General features: G+C 35.5%; 2 protein-coding genes across 4 annotated transcripts in view; both read right to left on the bottom strand.

The window, feature by feature from the left end:
* LOC129570133 (uncharacterized) overlaps positions 1-2169 on the bottom strand; it is a 13523-nt gene extending 11354 nt beyond the window's left edge. The window contains exons 1-8 of the mRNA XM_055449585.1: positions 1817-2169; positions 1135-1699; positions 942-1073; positions 760-872; positions 633-692; positions 424-552; positions 196-363; positions 17-131 (exon numbers count right to left, since the gene is read on the bottom strand). Of these exons, the coding sequence (XP_055305560.1) occupies positions 17-131; positions 196-363; positions 424-552; positions 633-692; positions 760-872; positions 942-1073; positions 1135-1699; positions 1817-1999 (1465 nt within the window). The 5' untranslated portion in view covers positions 2000-2169. The remainder of the gene's footprint in view (positions 1-16; positions 132-195; positions 364-423; positions 553-632; positions 693-759; positions 873-941; positions 1074-1134; positions 1700-1816) is intronic.
* A 763-nt stretch (positions 2170-2932) lies between these two features.
* On the bottom strand, positions 2933-10775 carry LOC129570127 (arf-GAP with coiled-coil, ANK repeat and PH domain-containing protein 2). Of its 3 annotated transcripts, XM_055449578.1 has the most exons (13): positions 10498-10766; positions 10318-10364; positions 10037-10247; positions 9915-9950; positions 9642-9826; positions 9440-9535; positions 7970-8200; positions 7856-7905; positions 7517-7792; positions 7283-7388; positions 5714-6454; positions 5431-5651; positions 2933-3348 (listed from the first exon to the last, which is right to left on the bottom strand). In XM_055449578.1, the coding sequence occupies exons 3-13, from the start codon at positions 10059-10061 to the stop codon at positions 3198-3200; spliced, it is 2118 nt and encodes a 705-aa protein (XP_055305553.1). In that variant the 5' UTR covers positions 10062-10247; positions 10318-10364; positions 10498-10766; the 3' UTR covers positions 2933-3197. The 3 variants fall into 3 exon arrangements, with proteins under 3 accessions (XP_055305553.1, XP_055305551.1, XP_055305552.1); XM_055449576.1 differs by having other exon boundaries at positions 9642-9950; positions 10318-10392; positions 10498-10775; XM_055449577.1 differs by having other exon boundaries at positions 9642-9950; positions 10498-10767.
* Between the last annotated feature and the right edge of the window lie 487 nt (positions 10776-11262).

The raw sequence follows: 11262 nt of genomic DNA, 5'->3' as shown, positions 1-11262 counted from the left end.
ATGAAAATTGACTCACCTGGTTTTTCATATTTCTTACACAATTCCAAAATAATCCCCATTCCATCAATTGGGATGTTAGCATCGAAAACAACGATGGGAGCTGACTGAATAAGGTGCTCATACCTCTTGATCTAATAAGGGAAAATGTAGTTCTGAATCATTTGTATCATATTCATTAAATGTTCGTTATTATACCATAGCTGAGTCGATCGTTTTATGAATATCCATGCTTGCAAGGTATAGTTTAGAGTCACCATTGCGATCCAAAATTACTACACACGAGGCAGTTGATTGTTCCGGGTCACGTTCAATGGAATGCCTGGTTACGGATTCAGGTAGAAGACTTAAGAGGTAGTCGCCATTCTAGTTAGAAAACTGAAATTACATTTTTGTAATCAAGACAAAACAGCTTGTTTTTCTCACCTCATCGTCACCAATTTTTGATATGAATTCAACGCTTCCACAAAGCTTACTCAAACCCTCTGCAATATTTCTGCCCACACCACCTCCGCACTTCTTTTTAAATTGTGAATGGTATGTAGCACCGTTGAGCTAAAAATGATAAGTTTGTTAATACTTACTATATAAATGAATTTCAATTGATATCGGTACAGACTACAGATCAAAACTACCTTGATGGGGTAATCGTCTACAATGCAGCACTTATCTACCAATGAGCCACCAATCACCACCTATTATTATTATACAATTATTTAACTCCATTTTCTAATTTCGTCTCTTTTCGTCTGTTTTATTTACCGGAATTTCACGATTTTGGAATGCTACGCTTGTTTCATCAATGCGCTTGATCTTAGATAGCTCGCGAGAAATTTGTGAGGCCACGTGTGCGTTGTATTTAATTAATGCAATATCTGAAAGAACACAATTTTATGAATAGCACCAGTTCATTAGTTATTTTCCAACTTGCTTTGCGACAGTACTTGTTCGAAGACTCTTATTATTAGTGAATGTTCCAATAGCATTCAATAAAAACGGCGTGACGTCTTTGCCGAAAATTCCAGACAATTTGGCTTTTTCCAAAGCATCCACAATAATACGGTTCATATATTCGTCTGAAATTAAAAAATCAGTTTAAAAGCGAAAACCAAGATAAATATAATTAAATATTTCCACCATTCATCGCAAATTCTTCGGGAACGGGAACAGCAATCAAAATACTTGAGTTTAAATTCAATGTTTTCGATGTCGCAATAAGTTTGGCTGCTTCAATGGGATCATTAACATTGTATGGCGCTTTATAACCACTCTTTCTACAATAAAATGCCGGAAAATCTTTCTCTGGAGTGTTATACGTAGCGCAGGTTACACCTTGAGTTTCTAGAAATTCCAATGTTTTTGGTATGTCTAAAATTGATTTAACCCCACTCGAAACTACAGCAATGTTTAAACGCCCGAGCTCGGTGAGATCAGCAGATATATCAAAAGTCTTTTCCACTTCGCGGTGAACGCCGCCAATACCACCAGTTGCAAAAACATCAATACCGACTTGATTGGCAATTAATGCAGTGCCCGAGACTGTTGTTCCACCACTCAAGCCTTTACTCAAAACATATGATAAGTCACGTCTGGAAGTCTTGACTGTACTTGCACCATTTTTAGCTAAACCTTCAAATTGACTTGGTTCTAAGCCCACTTTGATTCTTCCATTTAAAATGGCAATCGTCGCTGGAATTGATCCCTAAAAACAAATTTGAGTATTGTTGAACATTACAGAAGAAGAAGCCAAAGGATACAGCGTAATTCTTTTTTAATTTAAAATATTTAAATGTCATCTGATCAAAAATAAAACTTTTACCTGGTTACGAACAATATTTTCAACCTCTATGGCTGTTTCTAAATTTTGAGGGTATGGCATCCCATGTGTAATGATGGTAGATTCCAATGCAACGATCGGCTTGTTTGTTTTCAAAGCCTCTAGTACCTCAGGTTTAATGTCAATTAATTTGCTATAGTTCCGTATATTTCGAAGACGATGCATTTTTTTAAATTGCTTCTATTGTTTAAAATATCAGCCAAAAAAATACTTTGTTCAAAATTCAGAAAATAATGTCGAACCGGTATTTTTTTAACTTTAAGCCACTGATAACACTATCTTAGCTATTTGATGATAGGTTTCAATTATCTTTCAAAGATATGACAACCGAAACCAACGCCGATGACATTTGTAGTGACACTTGCAGATGACATAGATATTGGCGGCTAAATAATAGATTCGAAAAGGAATTCATACAAGAAAGGATTTTAAGAATTTTGTATACCATACGCAGTTTTTTGTTGCATTTTAACCACCTAAATCAGCGAAATTTGTCGGTTTTATTTTGGGATGCAATTTTGAAATTCTCCTAAAATCGCAAATTAAACGCTTTACGTTTCATATAGCTTTTGTTCTTTTGGAGCGTTTACCAAAAGATATTCTGGACCGTCAAAAATTCCTCACAGAGAAAGTGTTGTCGCAGTTTTTGGTACGGCTGAATCTTAATCTGGCATTAAGAACTAATGAGAAATCAAGACCGGACTAGGATATAGTTTTTGCGTATCTCAGAGGCCTAGAAAATCAGCCTTTATTGGCTTCATTCTGCTTGATGAAATGAAAGAAAAAAACAACAAATTTGGCTCAATTTTGCCACATTGAGCTTCTTGAAATTATATGTATCGCTAGGTTTGGTCAAGATTTTATTGTTATGTTCGGATTTTGCCTTCTATGTGTGGAATTTCTGTACACATTATGTACACTAATGTAATTTGTGAGATTGAAAATTGGTGGCGAAGATTATTGTGAAATAAATGAAATATCAGATATATTCAAATAAAAAATATTCTGTAGTCAACATCACCTCATAACACCATTTATGTCTGTCTTGAGAAACCATGCGCATATTTGATTTTAGTATAGAAAATGTTGGACAAATTATTACGATTGAAAATCCCGTTTTATTGGAACATACACTATTGTGGAAACTATGTAATCGACCATTGATACTAATTTATAAAAAAAAATTTGAATACTTTTCTTTTGATTCAGAATACAAAAAGGAATGTCACAATTGGAAACACATTACAACTTTTTAAAAATTTAAAATTTACAGACCTATACGAGATTATAAGTAAACCATTGATTTTAATATAAATACATTAAATTCTAATTGCTCCACAGCATTTCGATTCTAGAGCTGGAACTATTCCAATGGCAATGTAGCTCGTTGTAACTTGTGCGGTTGACTCACAGCAAATCGAGAAAAATCATTCATAACGTCATTATATGTATCTCCTTCCCCGGTTCCATGTTCCTCCATCCGAATTTCTTCATTCAATCTTGTCAACCGGAGCCTTTTTAATATTCAGAAAGATACCGTTAGATATAGGTTTGATGAACAAATTACAGTAATAATAGCGTTTAACCCTCTGATCGTTTGTTGCGTTTACACCTTAACTTCGTTTCATGGGGCGTACAGCGCCCCAAGTGAATTCTGTATGAAAACTTGATTGTAATATGAGATAGCGACTTAGTGTCTTTGACAAAGTTGTAGAACTTAACCCGTTCTACAACTTTGCCGAAGACACATATTGCTTATCTCTTATCAGTTCCGCGAAATACGCGAAAAACCGCGAAAACGTGAATTTTCGGCTCCTCATTTTTCACGGAATTGACAAGATATAAATGATGAGTGCCTTCAGCAAAGTTGTAGAGCAAGTCAAGTACTACAATTTTTTGAAGACACCATCTCCTTATCTCTTATCAGTTCCGCGGAAAATGATAAGGGAAAATTCGCGTTTTTCGCGATTTTTCGCGTAACTGATAAGAGATAACGAATTGGTGTCTTCGACAAAGTTGTAGTATTCAGCCGGCACTACAAATTTGCCGAAAACAGATATCGCTTATCTCTTATCAGTTACGCAATATACGCGAAAAACCGCGAAAGATCTCACACCATATGGGGTTTTTCATAATTTTTTTTTGCTTGACTGATAAGAGATAAGTGACATCTGTTTTCAGCAAAGTTGTACAGGACCACAAGTACTACAATTTTCCACATGCTTTATTTCGTTATCTCTTATCAGTTAAGCGAAAAACCGCGGAAAACGCGAGATTTCTCTTATCATTTTTCGCGTTACTGATAAGAGATAATGACTTGGTTTCTTGAGCAAAGTTGTAGAACCCAATCTGCTCTACAGCTTTGCTGAAGACAGATATCATTTATCTTTTATCAGTTCCGTGATAAATGGAAAACCGTGTATTTGCGTTTTCGTGGTTTTTCGCGTATTTTGCGGAACTGATAAGAGATAAGCGATATCTGTCTTTAGTAAAGATGCAGAGGACCTCTAGTACTACATATTTGCCGAAGACATTAAATCGTTATCTCTTATCACAGTCCAGATTTCATGAAAAAATACACTTGGGGCGTCGTACGCCCCATGAAACGAACGCGCGCACATGTGTTGTGGGAGGCAATATCTCACACATTCTTACACATATGCACATGAAATTTCACTGACGTATAGCTAAAGGTTCAAGCTATCGAATGGTACCTATTTCAATATGATTTTTTCGTTTTTTGGTACTTTTATTCGAGGTTCAAATTCGCCTCGGGCGTTGTACACCCGACAAACGATCAGAGGGTTAAAAAAATCTTAACCCTCTGGTGCATACGACCGCCTTTAAGCGGGCAACATTTTAACGTCTATATAACGTAATCGGTACGTCGGATCACATTGTTTCACAAAACATTTCATTTTGTTTATCGTCAAAGTGTCCTTTCTATTTTGGTTTTTTTGCACTATTAATCCATATCAAACGGTTGTTGAGTTATAAACAAAAATGTTCATGAAAACATTAATTCGTCAAAATTAATTATTATCTTATACAAATTTTCGACACTTTAAAACAATGGATTTGATTATTCTATGATTGATGTCTATCGAATTTCCTGAGTTAACCATGGGGAATCCAGCATTTTGAATATTTTTTTCGTTATATATGGTCCAAAATCAACCAACAACCAGTAGTATTTCACCAGCTCTGGGAAAATTTAATGCACCGGAGGGTTAAGAACTAATTCAAAAAGGTGCAGAAAAGTTGAATAAAAGTCAGACTTCACCAAAGTGCTTGAAGAATGGAATTTTGTTCCGTTCATGTGTTGTAAAGAACGAATCTCAGTCCTTTATACAAAAAAATGTATAAATTAATGAATAAAAAGCTATGAATACAAAAAAGACTATCCCAGTCCGTAAATTATTTTTAATATGTGATCTCGAAAGAAGAATTATGTTTTTGGACAAATCGACGAAGCAAGCGGTTTTTTGTGGTGATAGCAAATTACATTTGGTTTACTCCGTACACTACAACTTTGAAGAACTGACTTTAATATTACTACTCCCAAATTCAGATGAAAATATCTTGATAATACGTACAAAGTTACAATATCAGCATTTGCCTGCTCAACAGCGATATCTATAGGTCTTTTCCCATCGTTTGAAACTACATCGTGTTTCGCTTGATGTTTCAATAGTAGATATGCCTGGGCAGTAAATCCTCTTTCAGTTGCCAAGTGCAAAGGAGTATGGCCATTTGCATCCACAGCGTTGATAGGGAAACCATTCAAGATGAGAAATTCGCATGCAGTAACTGAATTCTGTTAAGATTGATTTTGTTTTAGTTTTTTTTTATTGCAATTCAATTACTGTAGGAACTTACCGATAAAATGGCTTGGTGGAGCGAAGATCGTTGTAAGTTCATTGGATTCACCCAACTTTTGGAAGCACCACTTGCAAGGGCATAGCACATGACTGGTAAATTGTGTTTATTGGTAGATTTAAATAAAATCATATCGCTATTAAAATCGTCTAAATTTCCATCTGACGTTCTGTGCGATAAGTCTTCATCTTCGTCTTCGTCTTCATCTTCATCTTCATCGTCTGTCGAATTATTGTCCGAACCAAAACTCAAGTCAATGGTTTGATTTGAATCAATTGAAAGTTCACTGCCATCAGAAGATTTTTCCGCTGCAGAAGTTGCCGACGATTTTTCCGTAGTTCGTAATTTAATTCGTGTACGTCGAGTTGGGCGAACAAACCAGCCATTTTTATTCAAGATAATATCTTTCAATGTGCTCGATCTCTTCTGTATCGTTTCATATTCGGCATTTAATAAGCTGGTTGGTATCACAAATGCCTTATCAATGTACTTTGTTTTAATCCAAGTTTCACGTACATTAATATCACAATCACTCGTAGCTCGGCGTACATGTGTTGATTGAGATTCATCATCAGGTCTTCCTGCACTATGTTCGCTGTAGTTGGCTTCATAGATGTCATTAATTGCATTGTTACCGAGTTCCATCATGACTTTTACTATCTCCGGTTCCCAGGCATCTAATGTTAGTGAACGCACTTTACTATAATGAACTCCTAGGCTACGATGAACACCCGAGCAAGCCTATTGACAAAGTAGTCGTGTTATTATTATAGAAAAATCTATCTGTCGACAATTCCACACGAAATCAGAGAAGAGTTGTAATGTGAGGTCGCCGAATTGGCCGAAATTTTGGATAGAGTCTTGTCATTTTGGCCTCAATTCAGCGTTTGACCCTTCAGACAGAGTTGAAATAAGTCTAAATCAATTCCTCGTGCAAAACTACGTGAAAATATAACATATATAACAGGCCATCATAGGTGACTTTTCTATGCCATAAGTGTGATTTAATATGTAAATTTCGACAATTCGCTTGCTTTATGAAGAAATGTCGATTTCAGACAAAATTGATAGGTAAAGCAGTGTTTAAATGGTCATATTTTCATGTATTTTAACAAACAAATAGTAGTTTTCTCAGTAAAAAAACATCGTAGGAGGTCATTTCCGACCATTTTTCCCACAAAACGCCGAAAAATGAAATATGATTCACTTGCTGAGGCCAAAAACACTATAAAAATTAGGCTATTACACGGAATTTTAATTTCTCATCTAAAGCGGCGCGACATGAGCCACATCGATTTTCTTTCCAACGGTACTAGTGGTTTAGCAATGTGTTAACTAGTTCTTGGCTAGATTTCAGTTGCCGCGAACCCATTTTTCGATTTTTTCAATTTTTTCTAAAATTTACACTGGGTGAACTCAAAATGTGTTCCACTTACAGCCCTAAGTATTTGATTCTCTCATTTTCTATCGAAAATAAGACTCCATGCACAGTTTCAGCCAATTCGGCGACCTCGCATAACAACTCTTCTCTGATTTTGTTTGGAATTGCCGCTGTATAAACAAACTTACAATGCAAAGCGTAATTCCAAGATTTATAGATGCCCATCGCGGCTCCACACATTTGCAATCACAGCATGTATCATTCCCAGGAATTTTGTAAAACTCTTCACATTTTCTGAAATCAAAATAGAACATTTCGAAACAAGGAGTGAAAAGTGAAAGCGACAAATTTATGTAACGCAATAATATTCAAGGGTTCATCATTCATTTTCAATTCAAATATGAAAAGAAAAATTTACTTACATTTTTTGAATTCGTTTCGCACCAGGCAGAGTTTCACTCAGCGTATTCCTCCGGTCATTTTCTTTATAACCATGAATAGCTGCATCAATCCGTTTATGTAAGGCTGATATCCAAGCATTCAGAATTTCTTTAGAGTCTGCCTGAAGTGTATGGCTCTTCAGTGGAGAAATTACTTCAAAACAAAATCTTCTGTCATTATCATTTACTGGTCTCACAGTACAAATACGAAGATCTTCCTCCATTACTGTTGGCACTTCGTCCTTCCCATCACGTTTGCTGAAAATACATTTAATCTTATTTCAGTAACATAATTTTCAATATTCTTGTAGAAATACTTACACGTAGAGCAGTTGATTGTCACGTAACATAAACCACCGTCGATTCCATGTCTTACAAAAAAAATCAACGAACAAAATTGAATCAATGGAAGAAGAAGTAGAAAAAAGTACAAACCTTGAATCCTTTCGAATTTCGTTTGAAAAGATACCCCTCGAATTGCGGAGTTAGAACAAGTGCTGCTGCTGCTGTTGTTGTTGTTGTTGTTGTTGTTGTTGTGACTGGTGTCGTCGTTGCCGATGTCGTATCGGTTAGAAAACTGGGAGGTTCAGAAAACTGACCCACACTCAAATGACGATTCTGCATCGTTTTCTCAAGTTGACTCGATTCAAATTGCATGGCCGATATCTATTGGGGTAGACAATACAATATATTTATACAGATTGGATTTTTAAAAACTTATTTTATGAGTTTTTTGCCGTATCGAAATGTTTTACTAAAACTAAATTTTTGAAGAGTAAATTTAGTTATTTTCGAAACTGACAAAATATACTACTGTCAAATTCAATCACACCTATTGGTTGGACTATCCAAACATTTTATTCTGTTTTTCTTCATTTTTGGGTGGTACATACCTAAGCATCCCAGATCGCCCGGATAAATTCGGGTTTGCCCGGATTTCCATGGCGAAACCCGGCCAAAAAATCGCCCGGCCCGGATGCCCGGATATTGCCAAATTTACCCGGATTTCGCCCGGATTTTTCAAAGGAATAGATCCGAATTTCGCTCTTGTTTTTCAAAAAATTTCATTCATAAATGCAATATTCTTTTTTCTCCCGAAAATGATAATTGTCTCAGTCTATTCCGAACAGTATTTGAAACCGTTTAATCAAAATTCAAAATTCTGTACTCAAATGTAATTAATTCATTCATTGACACTTCAAACATAAGAAAATGATTGACGACTTCGATATTGTGTCCAATATTTTATTGGTGTTTGTGTAATTACTATAAACAATTAGCAATATGAGTAGATCGACGTCGCGAACAAATGCATATCAGTTTGCATTTGGTTGTCGTCACGATCGGATTAAAACAGAAACAAAAACAAAAAGTGAAAATGAAGGGTGGCAAAAGCGGAGCATGTATTTGGAATGAAGAATACGCCAACCGAAGGGTTGTAACAGTGATATGATCTGCACATGAGCACCATCTCTACTGATTGCCATTATTGCAATGTGAATGAATAGAATGTCTGTTTCTTCTTCTTCTTTTTCTCAACATCAATTGCATACGACTTATGGTAACTCTCCGTAATCATTAGAGGTGGCGCTACTTATGCGCATCAATTGACTTTTACTGCATTATAGCATTAGCTCTTATGTACTGTGCGTGCCTTTTGACGCCAACGTCTATCCAGGTATCACAAAGGCGAAAATTGGCAAACTGTTTCTATATTTTCGTTTTTTGTGCGTTTGGCGCTTACTTTAAAGCGATTCGGCCCGGGAAAAATTGGAATTTCGCCCGGATTTTTGAGTGAAATTTTCGCGACTCATCGCCCGGATATTGCCCGGATTTCTCCGAAATTTACCCGGATTTGCCCGGCCCGGATCGCTTCGAAAAAAAATCTGGGATGCTTATACATACCTCGTTACTAAATCCATTGAAGAAATCTTCAAAATCTTTACACAGATCATATCCTTGATGATAAAAAGTATTACAGGCTTTGTAATAACTCAATAGCTGCGAATAAATTGGAAAATTCAATTTTTTTTTTCATCATTTAAACTATTCAATGGGGACGAAAGTCGAACACCGTAACTTCAAATATTTTAAACTGTTAACTTACTGTTGACAGAATTTCATGCATTTTTTTCGATTGTAGGGATGTCAAAGAGTACACGTAGTCAAGTGCTATGTGTCGAAAGCACGACGACGAAGCGGATAAAGTATTAACTGCATCATTGACTTCGACCAGGCGATTCTTATTTGCTTGGGCGTTTCTAATTATCGCAGCATCATAGGTTTCAGAGACTTTACAAAAATGTGTTCGAGTTTCTTTAACTCCTTTGATGTCGGTTTTTATAAATGATGTCAAGTTTTTCAAAATTATACAACTTGCCTGATCCAATAATATCGTTTGAAATTTGTTCATTTCCTATATTTAATGAAATATATTGAAATTGAAATGAGTACACACATCATATAAGCAATATGAATGGAAAATCAATCGTTCGAAGTTACCTGGAAGCATGTAATGATTTTGCATAATGCATTTTGTGCAACTTTGTTTTCCTTGAAGTGTGAATGTAGCTCCCACAGCGAAGTAGCGAATACACTTTGATTTTTAACGTATTCTTTACCGCTGTCAATCATAAGGGTGCATAACTTCAAGGTTCGATCTAATTTCTGTTCCAAGTTTTCGATTGATGCCTCTTCTTCCTCCAAATATTTGCTGGAATGCGTAAATGTGAAAGTTTACGTTCACTTTGAATTATTCACGTTTTTTGAAGTTGAAAACATACCGAAAAGCTGGTGAATCGCGCAAACACTCGTTGTATTCAATACGGGGCTTCATGTTGAAAGTTATCAATTATTTTCTTTTAAATTATTATACGATATGGAATTGTGAAAGTTATCAAAATGTTCGAAAAATATGCGAAAGCAACGAAACACAATATTTTATTCCTACATCTGTCACTAACCAAGATACATCAGAAATCATACATGTTAATTTTCGGTTGTTCACATTAAATTGATTATTCACTTGATATACACAGTCATTAAATTAATATATTTTAAATGTCATGGAATAGTTGAATGGACATTGAGGATACAGTTTTTCATAAATTGCAATTATTTTGTTGAGTGCATCATATTATGCACGCCCAAAAACAAATTGTTGCAAATAATTATCATCGCAATTATTACTAATCACACCAATATGACAAAACTGGCAATTTCCACATCGCGATCACAGACAACTTCACGTTTAACAGAAAAAATGAAATGACATTTGTGACAGAACTTACAAATAAACAATCACGTGAAGCAAACAAACAAAAATTAGTTTTGGTTGAATTTGTCAAACATTAGGTAGGTATTTTATTTTTTCAAAAAATAAGACGGAAATAGTTGAAGTCGCTTGACGAGTAACTTTTTTTTCTCCAACTAGATCTAAAGCACACTTCACGATTAAAAGATGGGTAAAACTAAGAAGGCTGAATTGAATGTGACTGCAAGACGTGAATCAGAAGAGTTGCCGTCCGAAGAGACAAGCCATTATGATGATCAAACAGAAATATTAATTTCCAAACAAGCCGCATCTGCACTTCTCTACCTACTATTTTACAGCATTTTGATGTTTACATTGCCATTTGGAGCATTTTTCGGAACGAGACATCTGCTAAGAGAACACACCCATTTTTCCGAATTCACAATCACATCATGTTCGGTCGCATCATCCGTTA

The sequence above is a fragment of the Sitodiplosis mosellana genome, unplaced genomic scaffold (assembly GCF_009176505.1).
Source record: "Sitodiplosis mosellana isolate CC-2019 unplaced genomic scaffold, AAFC_SMos_1.0 Smas_scaffold_47, whole genome shotgun sequence".
Classification (NCBI taxonomy): domain Eukaryota; kingdom Metazoa; phylum Arthropoda; class Insecta; order Diptera; family Cecidomyiidae; genus Sitodiplosis; species Sitodiplosis mosellana.
The sequence above is the reverse complement of the archived record's forward strand: the minus strand, read 5'-3'. Positions and strand labels throughout refer to the sequence as shown.

Coding starts and splice junctions, on each gene's coding strand:
- LOC129570127 (XM_055449576.1), bottom strand. CDS start 10,370: ATGAAGCCCCGTATTGAATACAACGAGTGTTTGCGCGATTCACCAGCT. Junction 7,906..7,969: donor GAAATTCGAAAGGATTCAAG/GTTTGTACTTTT, acceptor TTTTTTTGTAAG/ACATGGAATCGACGGTGGTT. Junction 7,793..7,855: donor GACAATCAACTGCTCTACGT/GTAAGTATTTCT, acceptor ATGTATTTTCAG/CAAACGTGATGGGAAGGACG.